Source organism: Podarcis erhardii, assembly GCF_964252035.2.
Source record: "Podarcis erhardii genome assembly, chromosome: 16".
In the NCBI taxonomy this organism is placed as follows: Eukaryota; Metazoa; Chordata; class Lepidosauria; order Squamata; family Lacertidae; genus Podarcis; species Podarcis erhardii.
In genome coordinates, this window is record NC_138514.1 from 4,470,928 (window position 1) to 4,498,526 (window position 27,599).

The following is a 27,599-nucleotide window of genomic DNA, read 5'->3' on the forward strand; positions in this document are numbered from 1 at the left end:
ACATCCTCACATTTTTTTCATCTGGCTAAATCTTTGTATCATCTCAAGAGACTGTAGAAGTCACAATATAAAACAGCTAAAGAAAACACTGAATCATCCATATAGCTGTGGCTTCCCAACCACAAAATATTATGTTTATTTCCCCCACCACTTTTTTTGTCGTTTTATTGATAAAAACTACACAAAAGCTAACTGATCAGAATAATTAATTAAAAATAAATCAAACAGTGTTACACATCCTCCCATTTGTTTGTTTCTTAAATCACATCAGCCATCAAATTTTCAGCCCGCCCGCCACAATTTCCAGGTATATAATGAATATTTCCATACCCAAAGTCCCCTCCCCACCCCTGCATTCAGCACAGCTGTCCTGTTCAAGTGTGAGCTCTCCTGTCATCAATAACTGCTCCCTCTTTCTTTCCTTTTTTATAGAGCCCTAAACATAATTGTAGTGTCAACAATGAAGCACAATGAAGATAGGAAAAAATTAAAAGTCACCCTTTCCCTATAATGTACAGCATGTGTTTTAAATGTACATGCACCCCGAGGTTTTTCTGTTTTTGCCTCTTGGTTCTTTTTTCAGGAATTGCCAATGTCCATTTGGTTCAACGTAACCATGTTTGGAATCTGAAATTATAACACTGACCTTCCACTCCCTCAAGGGGGAAAAAAGAAAAGGAAAACGGGACTCAGTTTGGTTTATTCCCCTCCCTCCCACCCCAAATGGAAAAATAAAGAAACCTTCTGTTACTTCTAAGAGTAATAAACAATAAACAATATCTCATATTTCATTCTATGTTCTCCCCCATCCCACCCCTAATTGGTACCTCTGGTTCTCCTTTGAAGGAACCGTGCAGTGTAGAAAAATCAAATATACAAACAGAACTTTTAATCCATCCCTTTATGTTGCCAGAGTGAAATCTAATTCTCTCGCTCGCTCACATTTTTATATAAGAACTCAGCAATCTTTCTTTGATATGTACACCAAGAAGTTCGACAGTTTAAAGCCAAAGGAAATTCTCAAGTTCTCCAGTCGGTACTATAGTGTCACTAGACTGAATTTCCTCATACGGCAGTCCTCAAGCAACGTGTCATTTATTTATTTATTTTGTTCCCCTTTCCTGTTGTTTGCATCAAAACATTTGTAACTGGAATGGTGAGTTGTCTTCTTCTCCTTGCTCCTTGTTCCTCTTCACCCGAAGGTTCCCCCCTCCCCAGAAAAAAGAAGCCTCCCATACACACCCTCTCTTGATTCTCAGGAAAGAGATTCCATCAGTTTGGTATTCTCTCAATGTAAATAGCTGGAGCAGCCGAACGTGCAATTGTAGCAATGAAGCTGTGGTCTCGACTCAACTCCAAGTTGGTGGCTTCAGCCTGGTCCCGGGAGATTGTGTCATATCCCTTATTTACATGGAGGGGTTTGTGGGCCTGGCAATATCCAATCACCGGTTGGTCGTAGCTGTAATAGGGCAAGGTTTTCATATGGTGAGGGACCTAGAGAGAGAGGAGGGGAAAACAGGCATGTCAGCATCATTACAGAATAACACATATTTTTCTTTTTTCTTTTAGCAATGAAAAGGCAATATGGGATGGAGCTAGGGATCCAAGGAGGCAGCAATTTCTGTCTTAACCTGTGTTCAATACATTCATTACTGTTTCTATTGTGCTCCAGTTCTGCCTCCACTAAAACCTGCATTATTTGTTTCACTATCTGCTTTGGCTGAAACTAACATAATTAATAATATAATCAATTTAAATACATTTCAATGCAAGGGAAACATCAAAAACAATAGAGAAAATAACGTAACTATTTAGGAACCATTTGTGGACTAAAAAAAAAAGCAAATACTGCCTGCTTTTGTGATGTCTATTCCTGATGAACATGTAACTTGTGGGAATTTCTGCTCCCATTTTAATTTCTTATGATATTCTATGACAAGCCAGAGGAGGCCTGTGACATTATTATTAGCATTTATTCATCACTTTCTACAAACAAAATATCTAAGTGATTTGCAAATATATAAAATACCATAAGGCTCGTCAATCACTGAAAACCAAATATGTATAATAAAATACAGTAGAATAAAATGTTTTAAGGCATTTATTCAAGAGCGAAAACAAAAGGAACAAATCTTACCCCCCACATGAAAAACTAGGAGACAGAGGACTAATTTGTGTAAATTTGGAGTAAGTCAGAAGTTGGTGCTTCTGTATTTCCTTAAGTGCACCTCTGGTGTGTGTGTGCGCACACAAATTGAATACGGACCCCAATCCAGAGAACCATGGGGATGACACAAGGCTGAGTGCACACTGTCACACATGCGGTCCCAAAAAGTCAGAATGAGAAAGAGAAGAGTGTGTAAACAATTATCTTAAATCGACAATGTACAGATGACCTTGAAGCAAAGTAAAGTGACTTTTATGAGGCAACAAATATGAATGAAATAACTTACTATCTTCAAAGTCTTAGTTACCCTTTCCTGTCTCCTTTAGGAGGTAAGGAAGACTCCTAGAATTTTATACTAGGATTTCTTCAGCTTGAAATGTCATAATTTTACACAATGGTTGAATGGCAGGGAGGCAACAGTCAATGCATTCTGGAAGTATTGATAGGCTAGCCAAGATAAATACTGAAATAAAATCCCCTCGGAGGCAATGGGATTCCCACCAGTTTATACAAAGCCTCCACCCTCAAGCTTTAAAGTAGGCTCTTTATGATACTATAAACCATTGTTTTGTGTTCTGTTTAGTTTAGAGATGGAAGCCCTGGTGGGCTGTTTTTGTGTGGGTTTGTTTGTTTGCTTTTTTACAGTAATAACGTACAGGACATTAACCAGATGGGGTCCAGTGCACATCACGGCTTTGTTTCTTTTCTCCAAACAGGAGTTAAAAGCTTCTGAATTACAACATTATCTCTAAACGGCCCACAAACACCATTACCCTCTCAACCATATTTTTAGTACTTTTCCAAACTGTCCCTCAGCTCTAGCCTGGGATGTTTTGCTTCTCTGACCAAGGTTGCTTTTCAGTAGGAAGAGAGAAAACTAGTTCAAAATGAGGTTTGAAAGTTTTAGAGTTACTTATTTCCTGCTGGGAAGGCAAAAAGTTAGAAAAACTCTGTGTCACGGCACAGAGAGGAACTCTAAGAGTTCAGAGAATGCCCTGCTACATTATCAGAAGCATTTTTCCGCTAGAAGGTATCATCCAAAGTGGAGATTGATAAGTTTCCCTTCCTCTCCCATAATACCGGGGGTCCAGTGAAGCTGACAGACAAAAGGAAATATTTCTCCACACTAGGGCTGTTTAGAAACCTGTCCCCTAAGTTCCCAAAAGTTGTCTTCCCTGGTTAAAGAGGCTTTCATTTTTCTATTTCATTCATTAACACACACACACCCTCAACACACATTGTAAGGATGTTGAGGGAAGAAGGACGGTTCCTCTCAGAAACCCTAGGGTTTCTGCCAGTCAGTGCAGTCAATACTGTGCTAGATGGACCAATGGTCTGAGTCAGTATAAGATGGCTTCCTGTGCACCTAAAACAGGCATAGGCAAACTCTGGCCCTCCAGATGTTTGGGACTACAATTCCCATCATTCCTAGCTAACAGGACCAGTGGGCAGGGATGATGGGAATTGTAGTCCCAAAATCTGGAGGGCTGGAGTTTGCCTATGCCTGACCTAACATGGAAGTTGCAGCACCAAAATCTGTTAACAGTCATTAGGTTAAGTAGCCTTTAAAAGGTAACGATTTGAGAAATTTAAGGACAGTGACAACATAAAGCTACTCAGGTCCCAGCCATGACTGGGTTTATAATTTATATTTATTTATATTAATCATTAATTTATATTATTAATTAATATTAATATTATTACATTTGTATCCTGCCTTTCCTCCAAGGAGCTCAAAATGGCATACATAATTTTCTCCCTCCCTCATTTTATAGTCACTGGTCCTAGTTTGACACACTAACCACTTCACCCTACTCTTTCCAATAATGGACAGGTAACCATTGCATCGTAACACCTGCACTTCTCTTTAGCTTTCTTATTTTGTAGTTCTTGTCCACCTACAGTTCAGTAGGGAAGCAGGGGCATAGTGGGGGCGGGGGGCATAGCCACTGGCTTCAAACTAGGAAATCCCACAAAGCTCAATGGGTGACACTCAACCTAATGTAGCTCACAAAGTTGTTGTGAATATAAAATGGGAGGAAGAGAATTATGTATACCATTTTGAGCTCCTTGGAGGAAAGGCGGGTGTGATGTTAACATATGAGAGTGCTGGAGGTGAAATAGTTAAACAAGTTACCCAATCAGAACCCAGGGGGGTGGAGTCAGAGGGACTATAAAACCAGCTCTGGGAGGGGCGAAGGGTAGAGTTCGTGGGGAGTTGGGTGGAGTGGGAGTGAATTGGGATAGAGTCTGTGGGGAGGTTGAGTTAGTGTAGTGAAATAAGCTGAGTCAGGAACAGTTAGGGGCTAGGAAGACAAGTAAATATCTGAGAGGTGGTTTAGTGAGTGAGAGCAGGTAGCGGATGTTATAGGTCTGGATAGGCACCCCATGATTGCAATGGATCGATACCGTTTATGAAACCACATACTTGTTAAACGGCAATAAATAAACAGAAGTTTATGTTCCAATTTAACCCTGGCTGGACTCAGTATTGTACCAGGTAGGGCCTGGGTGGTGGCAGCGAGAAATAAAGTGGTGGCACAGGGATCAATAGACGGTGAAACGCCCAGGGACCCTGTGTGATCACCACAGTGGGATACAAATGTAATAAAATAAAGAAATATAAATTAAGGGTTGACAGCCATGGCTGGGGCCATGATTTTTAGAGAGCACAAACCAGGCACCCCCCATACAGTGATCCCCATCCCTGCCTGCCTGCCCCATGGGGTCTCTGGGCTCCAGAGCCTGGCCCAGCCTGGCCTCACTTCCTCGCCCCCGGCTCCCTTGCTGAATGGCTGTCCGCCCAGTGTCCAGTGGATCTGGCCATCAAGGGGCTGGCCGGGGTCCTCACTGTGCAGGTGGGCAGATGGTACAGTGCCACCCCACCTGGCTCTGGTGGTGAGAGCTGGGCTGGTGCATGGGCTCCGTGAACCCTCCACTAGCAGCAGCAGCAGTGAGGGTTGGGCTGGCACGGTGAGTTCTGTATATCTTCTGCGCCATGCCCCTGCCTGGTGCAAGCGTGCCCCAGGCACCAGCAAACAACACAACACCACTGTAGGGTGATTATTATTATTATTATTAATAATAATAATAATAATAATAATACCCCGCCCATCTGGCTGAGTTTCCCTCAGCCACTCTAGGAGGCTCCCAATCAAGTGTTAAAAACAGTACAGCGTTAAATATTAAAAACTTCCCTGAACAGGGCTGCCTTTAGATGTCTTTTAAAGATAGGATAGCTGCTTATTTCCTTCACATCTGAAGGGAGGGTGTTCCACAGGGTGGGCGCCACTACTGAGAAGGCCCTCTGTCTGGTTCCCTGTAACCTCACTTCTCACAATGAGGGAACTGCCAGAAGGCCCTCGGAGCTGGATCTCAGTGTCCGGTCAGAACGATAGGGGTGGAGACGCTCCTTCAGGTATACAGGACCAAGGCCATTTAGGGCTATGAAGGTCAGCACCAACACTTTGAATTGTGCTCGGAATGTACTGGGAGCCAATGCAGATCTCTCAGGACCAGTGTTATGTGGTCCCAGCGGCCACTCCCAGTCACCAGTCTAGCTGCCGCATTCTGGATTAATTGCAGTTTCCGGGTCACCTTCAAAGGTAGCCCCATGTAGAGCGTGTTGCAGTAGTCCAAGCGGGAGATAACTAGAGCATTGCAGAAACAATTCTGTTTGCCATGTACATTTTGAAAGGCTTCTCATAAGAGTAAGCTGAGTTGCACACTTCAAGGAATGGGTGGCAACACAAAGGGGAACCTTCTGTTGTTCTCTGTGTTTTCTTAACTTGTTTTTCTTGATCTGGTATCTGTATACATATTACAAAAATAAATCTGTGTTGTTGTTTTTAAAAAATGAGGTGGTGTGCTATTTATCACCAGACAGCATTGTTATTCATATTATCTGCATTTAGTCTCTTCTAAACAAATTATATGCCCACAGTTTTCATCACATCTAATAATATCCAGTTAAATATATGGCTCATTTATTTAATGTGGTGGAGCGAATGTAACTTAATTTGAAAATATTTTTTCATGTCACTGATAGAGACAGACAACAGTGTCAGCTTGCCCCCCTTAAAAAAATACATTTAAATAATCAAGCAGAACAGTCTGATTTCTTCCTACATCCTTATGTATTGTCAAATGCAGGGAACCTGGTTCAGATAGGGAAATAAATCAGCAGATGTGCTTCTATCCGTTCCTCTGAAGCAAGTTTTACTTTATTAACTGAGGAGCTTGTTCCATTAGAAAAGCACTTCAAATGTTCATGGAGAGTTTGGGTCTAATGGGCTGGATTAATTAGCTGGCATTAACTTGTGAAGTCTTCACCTCTGTAGTTCTTGCTGCTGAATGATGTCAATGTTACAGCCTTTAATGATTGGATACTTGAAAGAAATATTCATTTCTTGAGGATATTTGCATAAACCTCAGCTGGCGGGATTAAAAATTTTGGTATTTGGTAGGAGGAATTTAAGAACCAAAATACCGATAGGGGAAGGGACATAACTCATTGGCAGGGCATCTGTTTTGTATGTGGAAAGTCCAAAATTCAATCTCAATCATTTCCAGGAAGAGCTGGAAATGCCCTCGTTTGAAACCCAGATGGAACCATGGTCTGACACAGCATAAGGCAACTCCCTGGGCTAATAAATCTTTTATTTCAGAGTAAAACTGAGGCTACAGCAGGAACTGGTGACTAGTAGCCCTTCAGATGCTGCTGAATTATAAGGCAAGAACCACGGTCAGCATGCCCAATGGTTAGGGTTAGAGAATATGCAACAGTGTTTTATACACTTTGTGTTTTTATACTGTAAACCACCCTGTGATCCTTGGGTGAAGGGCAGTATATAAATTCAATTCAATTAATTAATTAATTAATTAATTAATTATCACAAAGAATTTCCTCTCCCAGGAATACCCATCTTGGAACCTTTAGTTCTATTTCATGAATTCTTTTTTAGGATTTTATGTTAAATCCAGTCTCTTATTTTTAATAGAGCACCTTGTAAAAGCAGTAGAATACTGCAGTAGAATACTGTTGAGGGACACTCATAACTTGTTACAACAGATTATAATGCCTTATGTGTGTATATTCTCCATGAAGGAGCTCGGTATATTATAGAACATATTTTAGAGCAGAGAACAAATATTGACCCTCGTGTGAATTTTTGATTGGCAGCTTGGATATTCTATTTGAAGCAATCAGTTTTAGATTTGAGGGTCAATTTTATTATAAAAAGGAGAGTCCAGTTGCAATGAATGTAGCTAATTTGAACATGACATATTTGGAAATGACTTCTATTTAGAACTAGAAACAGAATTCATATTAACAAATTTACAATACTTAATCAAGATAAACCTCTAAGCAGTTTATATGAACAACACATTATAGTATATAGTTTGCTGACAACAAAGCTGAAAACTCAAAACTGGCTATTTAACATAAACATAGTTAAGTATTACAGCTAAAGTGGGCAAAAGAGTTCAGAAAATCACTTAAAATTTAAGGGTGTGTGTGTGTGTGTTGAGCAAACTCAAAACAAGCAGACCAAGCAATTTTTGCTCAAACCCAATGAGCAACCTGAGCATGTTACTTTTTAGACTGCTGTTCCGACATTGATGCATACATGGTTTACCAACCATCTTTAGCCTCATAAACCTGTGAGGTCAGTTGGGCTTGAGAGATGGGGAGGAGCAAATACTTTCCCTCTAGGCAAGGTGGCTGGGGGGATTCAGAAACCGTTTCCCACCTATGTCATGTCCAAGACCTCAGCTCCTACACAGTTCTTCATGTTTTGAACCAGTCATGGGATACCTTCACCACATGGAATTTCACTGAATGGTCAGATGTTCCTTAAATTATTTGAGCCGCACGATTATGTAAGAAACTAGCATGAACCAGATATACACTGTATTTGCGCTTTTTTTATAGGAAATGTCTATTGCAATTTGAGGGGATGCAATATGGGGTTACCCTCTCCCTTAATAAATCATCACAGGAAAAGATTCTGCCATGTTTGTTTTATCTGATCATTACATCAAATGCCAGCTGTTTGCTGGAGATGGCCTTTCAAATATATGTCCACATAGCATTTGGAAACCAAAGCACACCACTTCTGTCAAGAAAGAATTATGACAATGAGGGAGAAGGTAGAGCTGTTGTTGTTTTCTGTGCAGTGATCATAAAGATGGCAACCTGATCCATCCATTACTCACAATAAATACACATAGTATTTAATATGAACATTTGATAATGTTGCTGCCACAGTGACAAATGAAGGCATTGGGGAATGAGTGAAATAAGTCTTTGTCTTGTATTAAATATTGGCTTTTCATTAGATCTGCTCAAAATTTATGGCACGCAAGAGGGCTACTCAGAAATGAATGACTCCCTTATAGGGTTTTAAATGCTTTTTGGAAAAAAAGTTCTGCAGGAGCCCTGTACATGGAGAGCAAAAGATTAAAATGATTTCTTAAAGTCACAAGCCTGTGCTGCCAAGATATAACGCCCCTCCGCTGATTGTGTTGGTCATAACTCATGGCAAATAACTACCTAGGATTTCCGCAACTTATTCAAGTACCTTGTTGTTTCAAAGGCAATGTGTTGTTCTTTTCCAGAACTTCTGCCTGTCTACACATTCAGTGGGGAAAACAGGGAATTCCACACTGAGGGAGTGATGTTGAAGCGACTCAGACTGGCACGTAGTGGGATTGGATTGCAGCCTGAGTTTTCTTCTTCACATTAGCCCAGGAGGTGAAAATCAGGTCTTTTTGCAATGGTCAAGCTCCTCAGCTATCCTTAAGTTAGACCCAGAAATAGAAAAACCCAGCTTCAGCTTCCCAACTAACCACAGATGATGATGTGAAGATGTTGATGATGATAAAAACAAGCAAACTTACTAGTCACTATCTCTCAGCCAAACCTAATTTTTGTTGGATTGTTGTGACGCTAAGAGAAGTGGGACCATGCACATCATGTTGCAGACTTTGGCAAATGAGCTGGATCAGGGCTTTTTCCTCACCAGAATTCAGTTCTGGCATCTCTCAGGTATGTGCCACTGCCGTTATAACAGAACAAGTGAGGCGCTCATGGCGAGTTCCGGCACCTCTTTTTCTAGAAAAATAGCACTAGGCTGGATAAAAGAGGATTGTTTTTCTGTGGTGGCTCCACACATCTGGAACTTCTATCCTGCTGGCAGCTGGCAGTTCACCAAACTCCAATATTTTGAGAAAGCTGTGAAAACCTGTCCATTTCGGGTGGCTTTTAGATAGGCAATACAGCTGTAGGGATTTTTACTGCTGATTTAATGAAATATGTTAAGTAAGTATAATGAAATAAGTATAATTTGTTATTTCACTGTTCTTTGGGAGTTTCAAGGATGGGGTTATTTTATTATGCTATAGTGGTAGTGGGTTTTTGTTGTTCAGAAAGGTGGCATAGAAATGTCTTAAAATAACAAACTAAGTTAATAAAAATTATGTTTTTATTACTAATATAATATATAATAATATAATATATTGACATAGATGTAGACTGAAATGCCCTGTGCCCCAAACTTGAAAAAAAAAAACACTCCCACTCCCTCTTTGAAGATAGGGCAGATCTGAGGGAGCAAGAGCCCCTGTGAAAAATGCATACTGAAGCATCATTCACAATATTCTTTATACTGAGTCAAGAACGGGGGAAATGTATCCTATCCACCCCTTTCTTTCATGTGACAATTTTCTCCATGGCATGTCTTCTCTGTTGAATAGGAACAGTCAGCCCAGTAAAGCACATAATGATGGCGAACACAGAAGGGTGTTCTTCTTGTCCTGAATGCCTCTGTGGGACACTGTTCAGACAGAATTACAGGAGTATAATTGCCCAGCTAGCACCTATCTGTGGAAAAACCAATGTGTCTGGTGGTGCAAATGAGAATCACATTAATCCATTCCGCAAGGGGAGAACCTTTTACTGAGGTGCAGATATCACTCTCATTGGCACTTGTAAACACTGTGTGCCCACACTGAGATGGCAACCCCACAGTTTTAAATGGATGGGGAAATGATTCATGGAGAGTGCTGGGGGATTTATACAAAACTACTAGCATGATTCAAAAGGCAGAGAAGTCACATGCCTAAAATAGTAAAGTGGGGTGTCTGGCCTAGTGATTACAGCCAAGGCAGAGTGATTACAGCCAAGTGACAGAGAACATCAGAGCCTGCCCTGCCCCCTCTAAATTTCATATTGCTTATTTCAAATAAAGCAGATATGGGGGGGGGTAATCATTAGAAATATCTTAATAACTCAGCTATCAAAGGCATATGAGAGAGAGAGAGAGAGAGAGAGAGAGAGAGAGAGAGAGAAGGAATACTACACCTTGTGTTGGGGAACCAAGGAGGAAGATTCTTGGGGTGGGGGTGGGATTTCCAATAGCTTTGGGGCTGCAGCAAAAAAAGTCTCTGCTTCTTACAGAGGTCAGTTTAGTTTCCATATATGATGAAGCTTTCAGAATAAACTCAAAGGTCTTATTTGGGAAAGGGGAGGATTCATATGGGGAAAAGATGTTTCCTTAGTTCATCAGAGTCCATGTTCGGATAGGACTTTAAGGACCAGAACCGATTATTTGGATTTCTCCTGGAAACTGACAGCCAACACAGTAATTCTAAGATATGTGATGTATGAAAGTGCTGTCATGATCTTGTCAACTGGTGAATGGCAGCATCTAGCACTAAAAGAAGTTTTTGAACTTCAAGAGCAGCCCCATGTAGTAAATGTACCCCATTACAGTAATTTAATCTGCAAATCACCAAAGCTTGAATGATAATGGTCCTGACCAAATCTGGTACATTGGCCAACACTAATAAAAGGCTGCAATCTGAGATTCCAGGAGCAACATCTGGTGTGGGTGTAGCTCAAGCACTAAACATACTATTTACAGCAGCACATGACTCTTTTCAGTACAGTAAAATAAAGAGAGGTCCATCGCTCAGTGGAAGAGCCATTTGATTGTACAAATTGCCTAAGTTTAATAACAGAGGCCCAGATTTACCACACCAATAAAGGATCTAAGCCCTTTACTGGTAGCACAACTGTGTATTTACAACGGGACATGTGTGTGCTCATTTGCATGCCTGCATTATATCTATGCACATGGAGTATACACACATAGGAATCTTCCAGGATTCCCAGTCACAAAAAGGGTTCCAGTGACCTCCACATTTAGAAAACCGCAAGAGGTGGTTGGAGGGCTCTGCGGGCTAGCAACGCCACATGTGTTGGGGACATGCTTTGGCACACATGAGAAGGATCCCTATGCATGTACTGGGACAGAATTCCTCCCCACAGAAGAGGATCTTGATTAATCAAGGGTGGTGTAGAGAATTTCTATGTGTGCATGTGTGTACACTATGTGTGCATGTGTGTACACCTTTCACAGATGTTGAACATGGAAGAGGGTGGGTGCATGGCCATGGCATTATCAGGTGCAATGGATCACAGATGTGATTGGCAATAAGAGAATTGTACACATGTACCCTCCACACAGATGAAACATGTGGAGGATGATGCCTGCTGCTCTCCTCTCATGTGCTAATATCTTGCCAGCATGGAAACATCATCTCAAAAGAGCCCAGGTGGCTCTCAAATGCAGAAATCATTTCAGCTATGCATTTCAAATGGAATGAGTATTTGATGAGTACTGTGTAATGTTGTGAGCAGTAAGCAACTTTCAGAAAGGGCTCTAAGATCTTAACACAAAATACACAGTATTATTTTATAGCAAGGGTGGGAAACTGTATCAAACCACAGCCTTGATGCAGCCCCTTTGGCCAACCATTGTCAATATTCTGATGCCACAAGGATGTCAGGTGACTATCTTTCCTTTGCTCATGTGGCTTGGGCAAAGGCACAGCGCTGTGCAAATGCTGACAACCACCTGATGGCACTTGCAAATCCCCATGCCTTTGCAAGTCTCGTTGTGATGACTGGCCCTTGCAAAGGCACTGTGCCACTGATCTGCAAATCACTCATGCCTCCAAAGTCCTGTGCCTTGATCAGTGTCACTTTCAAATTCACAGGGCTAAACAGGAACTGAAAATCAGCTGATCAGTGGTGCCTCCAAAGCCCACTTTTGGCAGCAAGTTGTGTCCACACCTGCCCCACACCTGACATCATACATGTTCAAATGGGAAATTCTGGTGGGCCTAATTATGCTCTCAAGCCAGAGATTCCACACTGCTGTTTTCTAGAAACAGATCCCTTTAAATGACTATTGTCAATCTTTTCAACAGTTTCTACTTTCTAATTTCCTAGGATTTATTTATTTTTAATGGCAACAGAACCAATACTAGAAAATCAAACTTTCCCGCTTATAGTCTTGTCCTCTGGACACTTTGTATATCAGAGATCAAGCAAGCAGAAAATTAATGCAAGCCTGCCCAGAATTTCAGGCAAAGGAAATTTCACAACAATTGTCTCTCTCTCCGCCCTCCCCCCATCTCTCTCCTATAGAACAAATTACTTATTCTTGTGGGCATGTACTTACAGAATGCAGAGAAAACAAGAAAGTTATAAGCAAGATCATGGAGGAAAAATTGGGAGGGAGTCAGGGAAATATTTACAGCTTTGTTATCTTTGAAGAGAAAGTATACCAGGTATTTATGTTTCATTATCCCACACAAGCAAATGAATGGCAGGCAAAATTGTCAAGCAACTTGGCATTAAAAAGAGAGACAAAAAGTTTCTTCTCCATGGGTAGCTCATTTTGTGTGTGACAAAGAAGGTGTCTACATTCCAGTCTTCCCATGACTTTATCCCAATGTATCATCATTAAAAAATCCTGCTCTGCATCTATGCAGATACCACAGCAGGTACAGAACATGAAAGAAAAATAACCCACCAAAACATGAAACAAACACAAGGAAACAAACAAAAAAAGGCAATTAAAGACTGCAGAACAGATCAAACCATAATCAAGCTTAAAATACGTGGGCAAAAGAGTGAGTCTTAACTAGGCACCAGAATGATAACAGCAGCAGTGTTAGCCCTCTCCAAAGGAAGAACATTCCACAGATGTGGTACTCATAATTTGTCCTACTGTGACTCCATTTGCACTACACATGTAAAACAGCACCATACCACTTTAAAGAGTCATGGCTTTCCCCAAAGACCCCCTGGGAACTATAGTTTGTTAAGGATGTTAGGAGGCCCACTAGTCCCGTTCCAGGGCTACAGTTCCCAGAACTGCCTGGGAAGAGGAATTGACTCGTAAACCACTCTGATAATTGTAGGGTCTCCTAACAACTCTCAGGTGGTCGGGGAGATAGAGAAGGAAAGTGGCAGGACTGTGCCAGTGCCCTTGCACCTGATGTAATGTGCTGCTGGCACTGCCCCCTTACCACATGGATCATTGAGCACAGGACCTGCAAGGGCACATTTATGCATGAGCTACTCTATGCACATAGGTGCTCCACAAACTGTTGCCACGTCCATTTCCCCCTTAGAAAAGACATTTCTAGGGCTGGATCATGGACTGGAGCATGACAACTCTAGTGACTCATGCTAACAGAATATGAATAAGTGCTTTTCACTTGACTACAGAGGCCATTTGATTCATGATACTAATTGCCCCTTGAGGGATAGAGAACCCGTGGCCCTTCAGATGTTGATGGATCCCATCAACCACGACCATTGGCCATTGCTTGAGAGTCCAACAATATCTGGAAGGTCATAGGTTCCTCACTACTGATGTAAAAGCAGATACTTTTCCAAATGTCTAGACATGCTTCAAGTAGTTAACATGAAGGGTGCAGGTGAATGGTGCCCTGATACTCTCCCAAAGTTATGCCCCAGCCCCCTCCCCAATTAGTGCTTGATATAATACCTGTGTATCTCCTATGCCCCTTAGCACTAGCAAAGGCTGCTTTAACAAATAGGTTCCAAGGACTTTCTACTGACCTTTCTGCTGTTCCTCCTCCAAATGTGTGTGTGTGTATGTGTGTGTGTGTGTCGGGGGGGGAGAGGACACTCTCTCTTGATTGCTCACAGGTTTGCATATTCAGCATTCTAAATTAACAGTGACCTCTTTCACCTCCCCAACCCCTGTATTTATAAGATGAATTTATTAAAATGCATTTAGCGGTCTCTTAATCTCACTCTTCCCCTTCACCAGCTCTGCTCTGATTCTGGAACTAAAGAAGGAAATTCCTCCTGAACATTTGAGACTGTGTACTTTGTTGCAGACTTATTTGCTTTACATCAGAACAACATGAGATTTATAATGTTGAAAAGGGAGGGCGGCATGAGTAATCTTGATATATTGATCAGGATTATTGTAGTGTGCAATTTTCACTGAATCATTGGGGCACAGATTTTCCCCCTTTAAATGGCCACTTACATACCTCAAATCAGTAGGATAAAAGAGGATAGAGTTTTGCATAAAATTAGCGTATGTATAGATTAAAATATAGAAATAATATGTAATTGTTTATTTATCTATTACATTCACACTCTATCTTTCCTCCAATGATCTTCAGGTGGTTCTCCCTGGTTCTCCCACTCCTCATTTCATCCCCACAACAACTCTTTGAGGTTGGGCCAGTCACTACCTCTCAACCAAAGGACCAACTGTTAAGTTTAATGGCTGAGTAGAGATTTGGACCTTGGTCTCCCAGGTCCTAGTATAACCCACTAACTACTATACCACACTGGCTCAAATGAAAATGCAATACATCACACGACCAGACGCCTTCATCAGCTTCAGCTGCAACAAAACAAGTCTCTCCCATATTGGTCTCTACAGCCACAGTGGATGCTGTAACCTTTCAACAATTTGACTTCACTCCCAAAGGTGCACTCCTCCATCGTCTCCAGAGGCAGATGGATGCCAACCAAACAACTTGCCCTAGTGGGGAAGACTGTTCTTGAGGGAAAGCCACCTAGTGACCTGTGCACCTTTTCCGATTGCTGTCCACGTGTTCACTGCTGATGGGCAATTTCAAGGTTTCGACGCTCTCTTTTGCTGGACTTTGGACTGCATTCCATGTTCTCTGTGTTGGGGCATGTGCAGAGTGCCCAATTAACACACCAGCAGATTGTGCAAATGGAAAACCCAGAATGTGGTTGTAAAGAGAAACATTGGAAAAGTTTGGGAAAAGTCACTTCCTTTACTGAAAGGTAGTCCAAAGTATAATGCATTTTCTCACTTTAGCAGTTACATACAGTTGTAGCATAAAGCAATCTCACCTCAGTCTGTTGTTAATGCCCAACAGACAGCTTACAGCAAAAGTAATAAAAGGTCTTTCCAGCAACATCTCCTCCTTGCAGCATTCCAATACAGATTAGGTTTTAGCCAGGATGTGGAGGCCAAGGCTTGCTACAAACACAAGGGTATTTATACTTTATGTTGTGCCGAGTCATTCTCTGACTCACTCTCACGGATTTGCTGACTCACACTTAAGCAGTTGCGGGTGCAAGGCAAGTCCTTTTCTCTGCATGCATAAACTCTTATACACTAACACTCTGTCCATTGGTGCTCTTGTGCTAGCAGACAGGTGAGCTCTAATGTTGCATAATTTTGCCAACACAACAATTGCACTAGTTGAAGGTTACCAGCAACCTGCTTAAGCATTCTCTTATACAACAGCATTCCACCAGCGCAAAACATGTCACCAGCCGAACAAGCATATTATTAAGTGACTAGCACTACATTGGATGCAACACGTTGTCTCTAAACTGGGCCTGCTGTTCAAATGGAGGAGTGTCCTCCGCAAGGAGATAAAATGCCTGCACTATTTCATTTATTTTGCATCCCATTGTTTAAATGTGAAAACTTCAAATTACTAACAACCAGGGCAGAGGAACTGACAACAAAGATAAGCAATGTCTAGGCGGGAAGAAAAGATGGCCACTTTCAAACATTTTTACCCCAAACTCCATTTTCTTTCATTTCCTCCACCAGCCTTGTTTAATCTTTTCAAAATGCATGTTTAAATAACAGGGTGAGCTCCCATTGCTCTGTCCCAGCTTCTGCCAGCCTAGCAGTTTGAAAGCATATCAGTGTGGGGAGATAAATAGGTACTGCTGCAGCAGAAAGGTAAACGGTGCTTCCGTGCGCTCTAGCACTCTTCGCAGTGTCCCACTGCACCAGAAGCAGTTTAGTCATGCTGGCCACATGACCCAGAAAAGCTGTCTGTGGACAAACGCGGGTTCACTCAGCCTGAAGTGAGATGAGTGCCACACCCCATAGTAACCTTTGACTGGACCTAACCATCCAGGGGTCCTTTACCTTTTACCTTGCCTGGGGAAAACTGCTCTCTAGTGCTCTATCAGAACAAATGGCAATTCAGGTTTTCTGCCAGATTGCCATTTGTTCTGCTCTATTGTTAAACAGCAAGGAAAAACCACTCAGCCCCATGCTTTCTAGGCATGGCACAAGAAGAAATGTAATTTGTTGGTTTTATGAATTGTTTTACAGTGGAGCCTCTATTTGCGACCATAATCTGTTCTGGAGGTCCATCCGGAGATCGAAACAGGTCGCTGGGAGAGGCGCCGTTGTGCATAGGTGCGGGCGGCGATTGTCAGCTTCTGCGCATGTGCAAACGGCGATTGCTGCTCCTGCACATGTGCGAGCGACGGCAAACCCACCGGTTTCTCACAGTCACAACTTGGAAGGACCATAAGAAGAGGCGGTGGTAAGTAGAGGTTCAACTGTATTATGATGGTGGCATTTTATCATCATTGCTCTAAGCCACCTTGTGCTCCATTTTGGAGGAAGGGTGAGCTACAAATCTATCAAATAAATGAATGCATATTTGGATATGTTTCAACAGCTGGGGACTGTGTCACAACATTCAGAGAAGTGCAACATCTGAATAAGAGCCAAGCAGCAATTTGCACAATAGTCTGAGGGGTCTAGACATACATTTTATGTAGGAATTCAACAAAATTGTAGGAAGGAGTAAGTACAACTTCCCAGCTGACCCCACCCCTGGGTACTTCAGTATTATTTTCCATTATTTCTCAACATTCCACAGTTCTTCCAGGCCACCAAGCATGCTTGACCCTGATGGAGGCAAGGCTGTAGGTGGAGCGTCCCATTTTGCTTTTGTTCAGTGTGCTGTCCTTTTGTATACCTTGGGATCCCCCCTGAGCATGCTGGTTACCACCATTGTGTTTCTCAGTGGCCCTGTTCCAGCTTCAGTCCTTTAGGCACTCAGCATTTGCTATTAGAAGGAATGATGATGCCACAGGGGCTGGAGTAAGCAATAAAATGAATCCAATTGAACACTGTGCAATTTTCTCTTAACAGCTAGTCACAAAATACCTGCTGCCTTAGGTTTTCGGTGCTCCACTAGGGTTCCCCATAAGAGCTTCCCTCCATGCACCTACTCACAGACCACTTTTGTCCCTGCTATCACTATAAAACACATCAGAGTTCTTTCTGGGAGGGAGGAGAAAACAATGTGGCAGTGATTGCCACAGTTTATGCATATGGTTTAATATAGTGCAACCAGTGTTTTCAGAGTGATACTTGAAATGACAACATTTGACCTAAATTCAGCTGCCTCTGCTCATGAGTTTGGCATCATCCATAACATTTTATGCTTTATTTTCCATTCCTCGTTTTTGCTTCATGTTTAAAAAGGTGTGCATATGACTGCAACTATGGTCTGATTTTCTTTTTGAAAGCATCAAGCCCATCTGTTATGGAAGGGAAATGCACTTGTGTGCTTTAAGCAATGTCCTAAAATAGTGGTTTTCAACCAGTGTGCCGTGGCGCTCTGGGGCACCTTGAATGATGGTCAGGGGTGTCTTCTTTCACAGGTCTTGTAAACTATCACTAAAATGAATAATACGTAACCATTTTCAAGACCCTCTGCTGCCTCTTAATTTTTGACATCCACTTGAAACAATGCAATTTTGTTAAATATTGCCTGAAATAAGGTTTTAGGGCATTTTATTGCAACTAATAAGCTGTGCTTTGGGTGGAGGGGGGAGGGAGAGGTATAAAACATACAGTGATATTTTTTTAAGCTTGAAGGCCACAGAGAATCGGGATCACCCATTTTCCCACTGTGGTATAGGATATAGTTAATGAGGGCAGTTAGTAGAGGGCAGTGGCATCTGACTAAACAAAAAGTGACCAAGAATTAAACAATAAACAATAAACAAATACTCATCAGTCTTATATTTGATCTAATATACATTAATGATTCTATGTGCAAAGTAGTTTCTAGATACTGCTGTTGTCATTTGCTTGCTGCAATGAATTTTAAGTGTGAACAGGACTAGGCAGAAAGTACCCTACAGGGGAAAGCAAAACTACCCTATGAATTGCATGTGGAAAGCACAAAAAACTCTTAAGGGGAAAATGTCTGCAGCTCACGTCAACAAGAGACAGCATGCTTGACCGATCTCCAAACCAGTCAGCCATGATCTAACAGTCTCCAGCTACTCTAATATTCTTCAAACTTGCTTTCTTAGAGGGAGAGGGAGATGAGGAGAGAACTCTTGTACAACAGGTTTCTTTCTTTCTTTCTTTCTTTCTTTCTTTCTTTCTTTCTTTCTTTCTTTCTCTCTCTCTCTCTCTCTCTCTCTCTCTCTCTCTCTCTCTCTTACTTTCTTTGACATCTGTTTGGGCATTATCAACACTGAGCTGTGTGTCATATTTCCAATTAAGTTAATAATAGGAGCTCATTTGAGTGTTCTTCACTACTTCCCATGTTCAACAACACACAGAGTAGCCTGAAAACAGGACTGTATTTCAGTGGCAGAGGATCAACTCTACACACAAAAAGCAACAGGTTCAGTCTCTGGCACCTCCAGGTAGGGCTGGAACAGACTCCTGCCTGAAATCCTGAAGAGCCCCTGACAGGGCACTAGATAGACCAATGCTCTGTTCAGTATAAGGCAATCTTTTATGTTCCTGTGCAACATAAAGGTAAAGGTAAAGGGACCCCTGACCATTAGGTCCAGTCATGGCCGACTCTGGGGTTGTGGCGCTCATCTCGCTTTATTGGCCGAGGGAGCCGGCGTACAGCTTCCGGGTCCAGCATGACTAAGCCACTTCTGGCGAACCAGAGCAGCACATGGAAATGCCGTTTACCTTCCCGCCAGAGCAGTACCTATTTATCTACTTGCATTTTGACGTGCTTTCAAACTGCTAGGTTGTCAGGAGCAGGGACTGAGCAACGGGAGCTCACCCCATCATGGGGATTCAAACCACCAACCTTCTGATCAGCAAGTCCTAGGCTCTGTGGTTTAACCCACAGTGCCACCCGTGCAACATACTCCTCCATCAATGTTCACGTGTAAAGCGTGATGCCTAGAGAAATGGGCCTTCAAAATCTAGCTATTTTATTTCAAAACATTTGTGAAATGCTTAATATTTCAAACATCTCTAAGCCATATACTAGGTAACAAATAATATGCCATTAAACCGTTTAAAACAAAAACAAAAGCACATCCTAAAACCAATAACACAGCAATATAAAGGGAGGGGCAGAAGAACATATAAAAGCAAATCAGAAGAGAAAATCAGAAGATTCAAACACATAAAATAATGTCTGATCTAATGGCCACGGAAAGCCTGAGCAAAAAGAAAAATTTTCACAAATGCATGAATCAACTAATTGTTGTACCTTCATGCACAGCACAGGTAAGGGCATTCCATAGTGTAAGAGCAATAGCAGAAAACAAGAACTCAAGTAAGGCAGATTGAAATTGTAATAAAGTTGTGTGTCTTCGACCTACTATCCTGTCTCATGTCTTTCTTTCTTTCTTTCTTTCTTTCTTTCTTTCTTTCTTTCTTTCTTTCTTGGACTTGGGGGAAATTGATAACAGTTGCCCATGAAGGTAAAGTTCTTAGCCTCTGTGTTGGTGGAGCATAGTTTATGTGTTTGGTTTGGGAATATCTGGTCCTCACCGGTGGAGGCAATGTCTATGGTGCCATGCACTCTCTACTTCCCGTAGCAATGAGATGTTCCAGTAGCAACACTAAGTTTGGCATGTTTTGGAAGGGAGATTACTGAAGACTTGCAACCTTTTGTGATATTTGGGTTTATTTATCAATACAGTGGTGCCCCGCAAGACGAATGCCTCGCAAGACGGAAAACCCGCTAGACGAAAGGGTTTTCCGTTTTGGAGGCGCTTCGCAAAACGAATTTCCCTATGGGCTTGCTTCGCAAGACGAAAATGTCTTGCAAGTTCCTGTGGTTTTTTTTTCCTTTCCCCCCCTTTTTCTAAGCCGCTAAGCCGCTTATCAGCTGATCCGCTAAGCCGCTAAGCCGCTAATAGCGCTAATCCGCTAAGCCGTCAATGGGCTTGCTTCGCAAGACGAAAAAACCGCTAGACGAAGAGAATCGCGGAACGGATTCTTTTCGTCTTGCGAGGCACCACTGTATATAAGTTGACCAGAAACAAACTTCTAGAACAGCTTCTAAAACAGCACTTATAGAACAACAAACCTACTGCTCCTCACCAGGTCACCAGAGATAAAAACATGCAAACCTAGAAATAAAGATCTTTCAGCTCTGCTTCTCTCTGACTCAAACGGCGGTTTCTCTCTCAATGTCACGAAAACACTCATATTCTTTGCTTGGTGCAATACAAAATAGGCCCTTCCTGCTATATCAAGGATGAAATCAAGAATGGTCTGAAGACACATGATGATGCTATCCTTCTGTTCTACAGGAAGCTGTCTGGCAATTGATATATTCTTCAGAGGTCTTATGACAGTTGCGGGAGGGACAGTCAGAGATCGAGCCCAAGGAAGTCCTAAATTTCTCTTTGCACTCTGAATATATTTTTGAATGTTTCTGCTTTCATTTCTACTGTAGGTGAGTCTCCATAGGCCTAAACTGTGGAGAAGACAAGTAAGAATAAAAAGAACATAATAAGAGCCTGATACCTCAGGCCAATGGCTCCCGTAGTCCACCATTCTGTTCTCATAATGGTGAATCGGTACAGGCGCCAGCTTCTCCAGAGGATTGGGGGAGGGGCTAACGTGACATTGTACGATGTCCTCTGAATATTGAGAGGGCATGGCCCCCTCATAAAATATTTTCAGGGGGCCAAAACTGCCTTGCCCCTAGGAGTCAGTACTATGTCAATCAGATTTATGCCTGTTATGGAAAGGCCGAAATCAGCAGCAACTCTTCCCCACTCGTGATTTCCAGCAATACAGGAATATTCACTGCTCCAAAAGTGAAATATGACTTTGAAATGATGCCTTGCTCGTATTTCTCCAAGGCCAGCCTTATCATTAGGCACAGAGAGACAACTGCTTCAAGGCAGCAAGTGATAGGGGGCTGGAAATCCTTGTGAAGCCTTGTAGGAGAAATCTATGCTAGTCTGTGGCGCTCAGGTTGGGTGGAAGCAGCCAGTGTCAAAGGTTTGGCTGGAGAAGGAACTGGCAAACCACTCTAGTATTTTGCCAAGAAAACTCCATGGACATAAAAAAGGAGAAGCTTTGAGAAGAAAGTGAACATTTCCAAGGCATGCTCTGGTTCATGGGGTCATGGAGAGTCAAACACAACTAAACAACAACAATGGCTGGCTTCTGTATGTTGAGTAATACTGCTTTGTCCTCCACCCAAGGAATAAAATACTCTTGGGCCTGCCCAACATCTTCCCTATGCCCAAGGTACTGGAAAGCAGCAGGGACAAGCAGAAAGTACTCAATTTTCTCCCATATACCAGAGAAGGAGGCATTTAAATGCACAAGGCAAGTAAATAGGTGTAGCGATGAGTTCATGAAGACTAATAGCAAATCTAAGGGAGCCAATTTATCTTAATGATTGGAGCTCTGCACAAAGCGGTGTGTGGGGGGCGCAGGCTATTTCTGCATATCCTTCTACATTACATATAATAGGCTGCTCCAATTAGCGGCCAAATTGTTTCACAGGATTACCATGCATTTCAATACCCAAATAATCAAGCAAGCTCTGCATGGGGGTGGATTGATGAACATTTTGCATATTTTGACAAGGGGGAATAATTTAGACTGACTTTGTTAGCCACTTCACCTCACTGTGCACACTACTGAATATATCTCCCTGGCACTTACACTCCAGGAGGGGCACATGTCGGGTGCGATGAACATCCAGCACGTTCTGCTCTAAAGCAGGTTAATTGTTCTCACCCATCAAAATACAGACGGACAATGCATTCATCTCAAGTTCTCATTTATATGGAGATGAGGCAAATTGTAGCCAACTCCATCTCCTACTCACATACCATAGAAATTGAGAACAGATTCCTACAGTAGCTTAGAAAAAGAGAAGCTTATGAATGAAAGGCCTTGGTAGCATAACTCATGATGATAGGGATAGAATAGAGCTCATCCACCTCTCCATTCCAGTGTTCCTCAAGATGGCAGAGATGGGTCTACTGGGTTATAACCAATGCTAGTTAGTCATGGCAATTAGGTTCACTGAGTCTACAACCAGGTAGGACTAGCACTGGACTTCTCCTGGGCATAATTGAGGTAAGTCAATCTAGTCTATTGTGATAGCAGAATATTTGTGTGCTTCACACAGGAACTTTTTTAGGGTAGACCAATAAAGTAAAGTTAACAGATACAGGAAATAATAGTTCCTATCTCTGATTACATCACATCTGGAAAAGGAATAGCTGCCATCTTTAAGATCCAAGTGGATACATTGGAAATAATTTCGAGAACAGCTAAATGATAAATATAAGAGTTTATATTACAAGATGTATGAGGGAATGCACTTGTGTATGAGTCATGGGAAGCTATGACTCACCGTGTTTTGCAATAGCTCATCCATTTTTTGTAAATGTTCACAAGAGCAGTTGCCACACATCCACCCCCAGCCTCCAGTTAGATACCATAAATTTTCCTCACTACATCTCCATCCCTTGCTATGAACTAGTCCTACATCACCCAATAAAGTCTATTGCTGTCATGAGTTGGCTAGATGCAGAGAAGTGGTGGGAGGAACCAGCTAGGGAACCCCCAAGGGAAGAAGGCTCAGAGCCAGGGGATTGGTGGTGGGACAACAATGAGTGGTTGTGAGGAGAAGAGGAGGCAAATTGGGAGGAGGTGTCGGAAGCTGAAGAGGTAACAGGGTTTGGTGAGCAGGAAGAGGCTGTGACAGAGCCAGACCCAGAGGCAGGAGAGGAGAGGAGAGGGGCCAGAAGACAGAGATTAGGCAGGACAGGGGGTCTCCCCCTATGGCTGCAACCAGCTACCCTCCCCCTGGTCTCCCAGAACATGCATAGAAATGAAGAGGGCAGAGCAATGAGAAGCAAGATGATGGAGCCTTAGGCTGCTGGAGAAGCAACCAGGGGAGGAGCCTTAGAGCAGGCTTCCTCAACCTCAGCCCTCCAGATGTTTTGATACTACAATGCCCATCATCCCTGACCACTGGTCCTGCTAGCTAGGGATCATGGGAGTTGTAGGCCAAAAACATCTAGAGAGACGAGGTTGAGGAAGCCTGCCTTAGAGAGTCCTTGCAACTGCCTCATTGGGGCAAGAGCTACTGGGAAGAGTTTCTGTGATCACTAGGCCTGCACTGTTTTGGTTTCTTGAAATAAATAATTAATTTCACCAACACAGGTATTTTATTGCTGACCTGCTCCTGACTCTAGCTCCTGATAATTACTTACCCCATCCCCCAGTACACTGATATATTGAATATTTGCCATGGAGAAGGGTAGCATGAACAAGGTTCCTAGGCAGCCTCCTATCTAGACATCCATCAAAGTCAGACCTCAATAGTTTCAAGATACTGCATAATGTGCCATGGGACCCCTGTTAGACCATGGGACCCTGTTAGGGTCCTAATAGCAAACTGGACACAGAGATGCTCAGAAAAATAACCTGAAATTTACAAAGTAGCAAGAAAGAAGGAGTGTTCTCCTCTTCAGCACCTAAATTTTGTCTGGCATGGACAGGGGGTAGAGGGGGGAGGTCCAACCTCATAATTTATTTTTTTTGGGGGGTGTCCACCTGAATGTGTCACAAGCCACTGGGACTAGCTAGGAGCTCTTGTCTCTCTGTGCATGTGGTGAGCCACAAAGTTATAGTCTCCCTGGTCAGTGAAGCATTTTTAGGCTGTGGACTGGCCCCACTAATCCCAGAGAGGAAGGGCTGTAAGGGGATTCTTGTGTGGGATGTGAATTTGCTTGGTTTTCCCTTGGCTTTGTCTCCTTGCAAAACCTCCTAACTTCTGATTCCTTGCTCCACTCTGACTGCTTCATACAGCTCAGCCCTAGCAGCATCAGAAGAGTCCAGCTGGATCAAGACAAAGTCCCATCTTGCTCAGCATTCTGTTCTCACAGTGCCCAACCAGATTAACAACAACAAAAACAATTTATTATTTATACCCCGCCCATCTGGCTGGATTTCCCCAGCCACTCTGGGTGGCTTCCAACAGAATATTAAAATACAACCATCTATTAAACATTAAAATCTTCCTTAAACAGGGCTGCCTTCAGAAGTCTTCTAAAAGTCTGGTAGTTGTTTTTCTCTTTGACATCTGGTGGGAGGGCATTCCACAGGCCGGGTGCCACTGCCGAGAAGGCCTTCTGCCTGGCTCCCTGTAACCTTGCTTCCTGCAGTGAGGGAACTGCCAGAAGGCCCTCGGCATTAGACCTCAGTGTCCCGGTAGAACGTTGGGGGTGGAGATGCTCCTTCAGGTATACTGGGTCAAGGCCATTTAGGGCTTTAAAGGTCAGCACCAACACTTTGAATTGTGCTTGGAAACGTACTGGGAGCCAGTGTAGGTCTTTCAAGACCAGTGTTATGTGGTCTCAGTGGCCGCTCCCAGTCACCAGTCTAGCTGCCGCATTCTGGATTAGTTGTAGTTGCTGGGTCACCTTCAAAGGTAGCCCCACATAGAGCGCATTGCAGTAGTCCACGTGAGAGATAACTAGAGCATGCACCACTCTGGTGAGACAGATACTCATGGCAAGCGTGCAAGCAGGAACTGAGTCCAGCAGCATTCCCCCCCCACACACACACTTGTGATTCCTAGAAACTGGTATTCAGAGGCACACTGCCTCCAACAGTGGAGAGAGGACATAGGCACCTTAGCTCCTAACGACTGCCTCTAACCCCTTTTAAAGCCATCTGTGCTGCAGGAAATTACTACCTCTTGCAGGAGCAAATTCCATAGCTGAAATCACAAATTCTCAATGGAACAATAACACTGGGAAAAAACAAAATAGAAAAATTCCTTCCAGTAGCACCTTAAAGACCAACTGAGTTAGTTCTAGGTATGAGCTTTCGTGTGCATGCACACTTCTTCAGATACACTGAAACAGAAGTCACCGGACCTTTCTATATAGTGAGAAGGTGGGGAGGGGTATTACTCAGAAGGGTGGTGGGAATGGGTGATTGGCAGATAGCTGCGATGAGCCTGTTGACGACTCTTAACTGTAACTGGGAAAAAAGCAGAAGTCCTTGCTGCAGTTTTGGCAAAGAATCTGCTACAAAAGTCATGGCTCATCCAGACTTCCTTTTGTGCCCCCTTTCTAGGCACAGGTCTGGGCTTTAAAGCTTCATGTCTGAGCAGTTGTTGTTTTTCCATCATAGCGCTTTCCTCAGGAAAACCCTCTTTTTACCACTGAATCAGAGCAAATGGCAATCAGGTTTTCTGCAGGTTGCTGTTTGCTTTGATTCAGCAGTAAAATGTGGGTTTTCCCCAGGAAAGCACAGGGACCAAACAAAAACAAAAACCCTCAGACACAGAGCTTTAAAGCATGGACCTGTGTCGGGAAAAGCATGGAGCAAAAGGAAGTCTGGATGAGCCCTTATAGAATGCATATAATAAGAACGTACTCCGTGTTCATGAATTAACCATACTGCATCATTGAGACCCCAAGGAGTAATTGCTTCCATTTCCAGAAGACAGTTTTCACTGTAATGGATACATTAGCTGTTTTGCCCTGTGTGATGAGCATTGATTTCCTAGCTCTGACATTGTAAATACTGTGGTTCAGTCGGGTACCGTGGGCCACAGTGGAACATTTTGAAGGCACTGATACAGGGGCACCCCTGGGAGCCTGACTCCCCATGCTTGAATGATCGTTAATCTCTCATTAAAAGAAAGTAAGCAAGCCTCTGTCCTTTTAACTTGAACGGCTTGCCACAGGGTCCTAATTCCTACAACAAATTCTTTGGTTTTGTTACCTTACTGAATTAATTGAAATATTACAATGCCAGTTAATAGCTGTCATTCTAAAGTACTGGAGAAAGGTTTTCTACTTCTAAAAGTTAATATCTTTTCATAGTGATGTACGATGGGCATAGTCGCCAATGTGGCCCCCTCCAAAAGCTTTGGACTACAACTCCCATCATCCCTGGCTATTGGTCATGCTGGCTGGGATTTATAGGTGTTGAAAACCACAGCATGGAGGGGGGGACCATATTAGCTACCTCCTAAATTCCTAACTAAGATTTTGATGGTGGGAGCATCCCGTGTGGAGCTTTGTTAGTGGAACTCTCCTGACAGGGGAAGGGGTCCTTGCATTTTTATTATTCCCCTTCCTGCTGCAGCCCCTTTGCTCCTCTAAATTCTGTTTCAGAAGGTTGGGTGGACAACATGAGAGGGGATCATGGACTGGAGAGATAAACAGGGAAACCGTCATACTCCACTTGGGGCTTCCACTGGATCCCAACTCCCTCCATGAACCAAAGAGCCCTTGAATTTCTGGAGGGCTGGTTGAGATCTAATGAAAAATGCCACTCGCCTCAGTAACTGAAGTAAAATGAAACAACTCTGCCTGCCCTCAGGCCCCCCCCCCCCCATATTGAATCAATTGGTTGCATCCTAGGTCATTTACTTGGTCATTAAAGACATTCAACATATTCCAAATGGGTATCAGGTATGGGCCTGAAGGCCAAAACAGAACATTCCTCGTAGTCCATCCCCAAATGGGAGGTGACTTGGGAACCTACAGCTCTGGGTTTCTTCATGTTATAAGTACAGTCATACCTTGGTTTTGGAACAGCTTAGTTTCTGAAAGTTTTGGCTCCTGAATGCCACAAACCTGGAAGTGACTGTTCCAGTTTGCGAACTATTTTTGGAAGCCGAATGTCTGATGGGTCTTCTGAGGCTTCCGAGTGCCTGCAGGCATTTCCTGCAGCCAATCAGAAGTCATGCTTTGGTTTCGAAACGTTTTGGAAGTCGAACTGACTTCTGGAACAGTAAATTAAATTAAATATAGTCCATTTTGTTCAACTGATATTTGCAGGGGATACTCCTAATTCAGAAGAGTCTTCTTTGCTTCAAATCCTGGTGCCATTCTGTGAGTGATTAACCTCTCTTGCTCTCTCACTCTCTCTTTCATACAGTGTAATTCATTAACAATATGGTAAGAATACTAGAAGCAAATATGTCTTCCGACATCTGATGTTTGCTTTCTTGATGGTCAAATCAAATGGTAAAAACAAAACCACTAGAATTACGCCATATT

General features: G+C 42.7%; 1 protein-coding gene across 5 annotated transcripts in view; it reads right to left on the bottom strand.

Moving 5' to 3' along the window:
* Nucleotides 1-245: 245 nt before the first annotated feature.
* The window catches only part of LRRTM4 (leucine rich repeat transmembrane neuronal 4), a 431,703-nt gene continuing 404,349 nt past the window's right edge, over nt 246-27,599 (bottom strand). For 3 of the 5 annotated variants that reach the window (XM_081843289.1, XM_081843288.1, XM_081843287.1), the window contains one exon: nt 246-1,494. In XM_081843289.1, the coding sequence (XP_081699415.1) occupies nt 1,273-1,494 (222 nt within the window). In that variant the 3' untranslated portion in view covers nt 246-1,272. The remainder of the gene's footprint in view (nt 1,495-27,599) is intronic. The other 2 variants (XM_081843290.1, XR_014151759.1) reach the window with 2 other exon arrangements.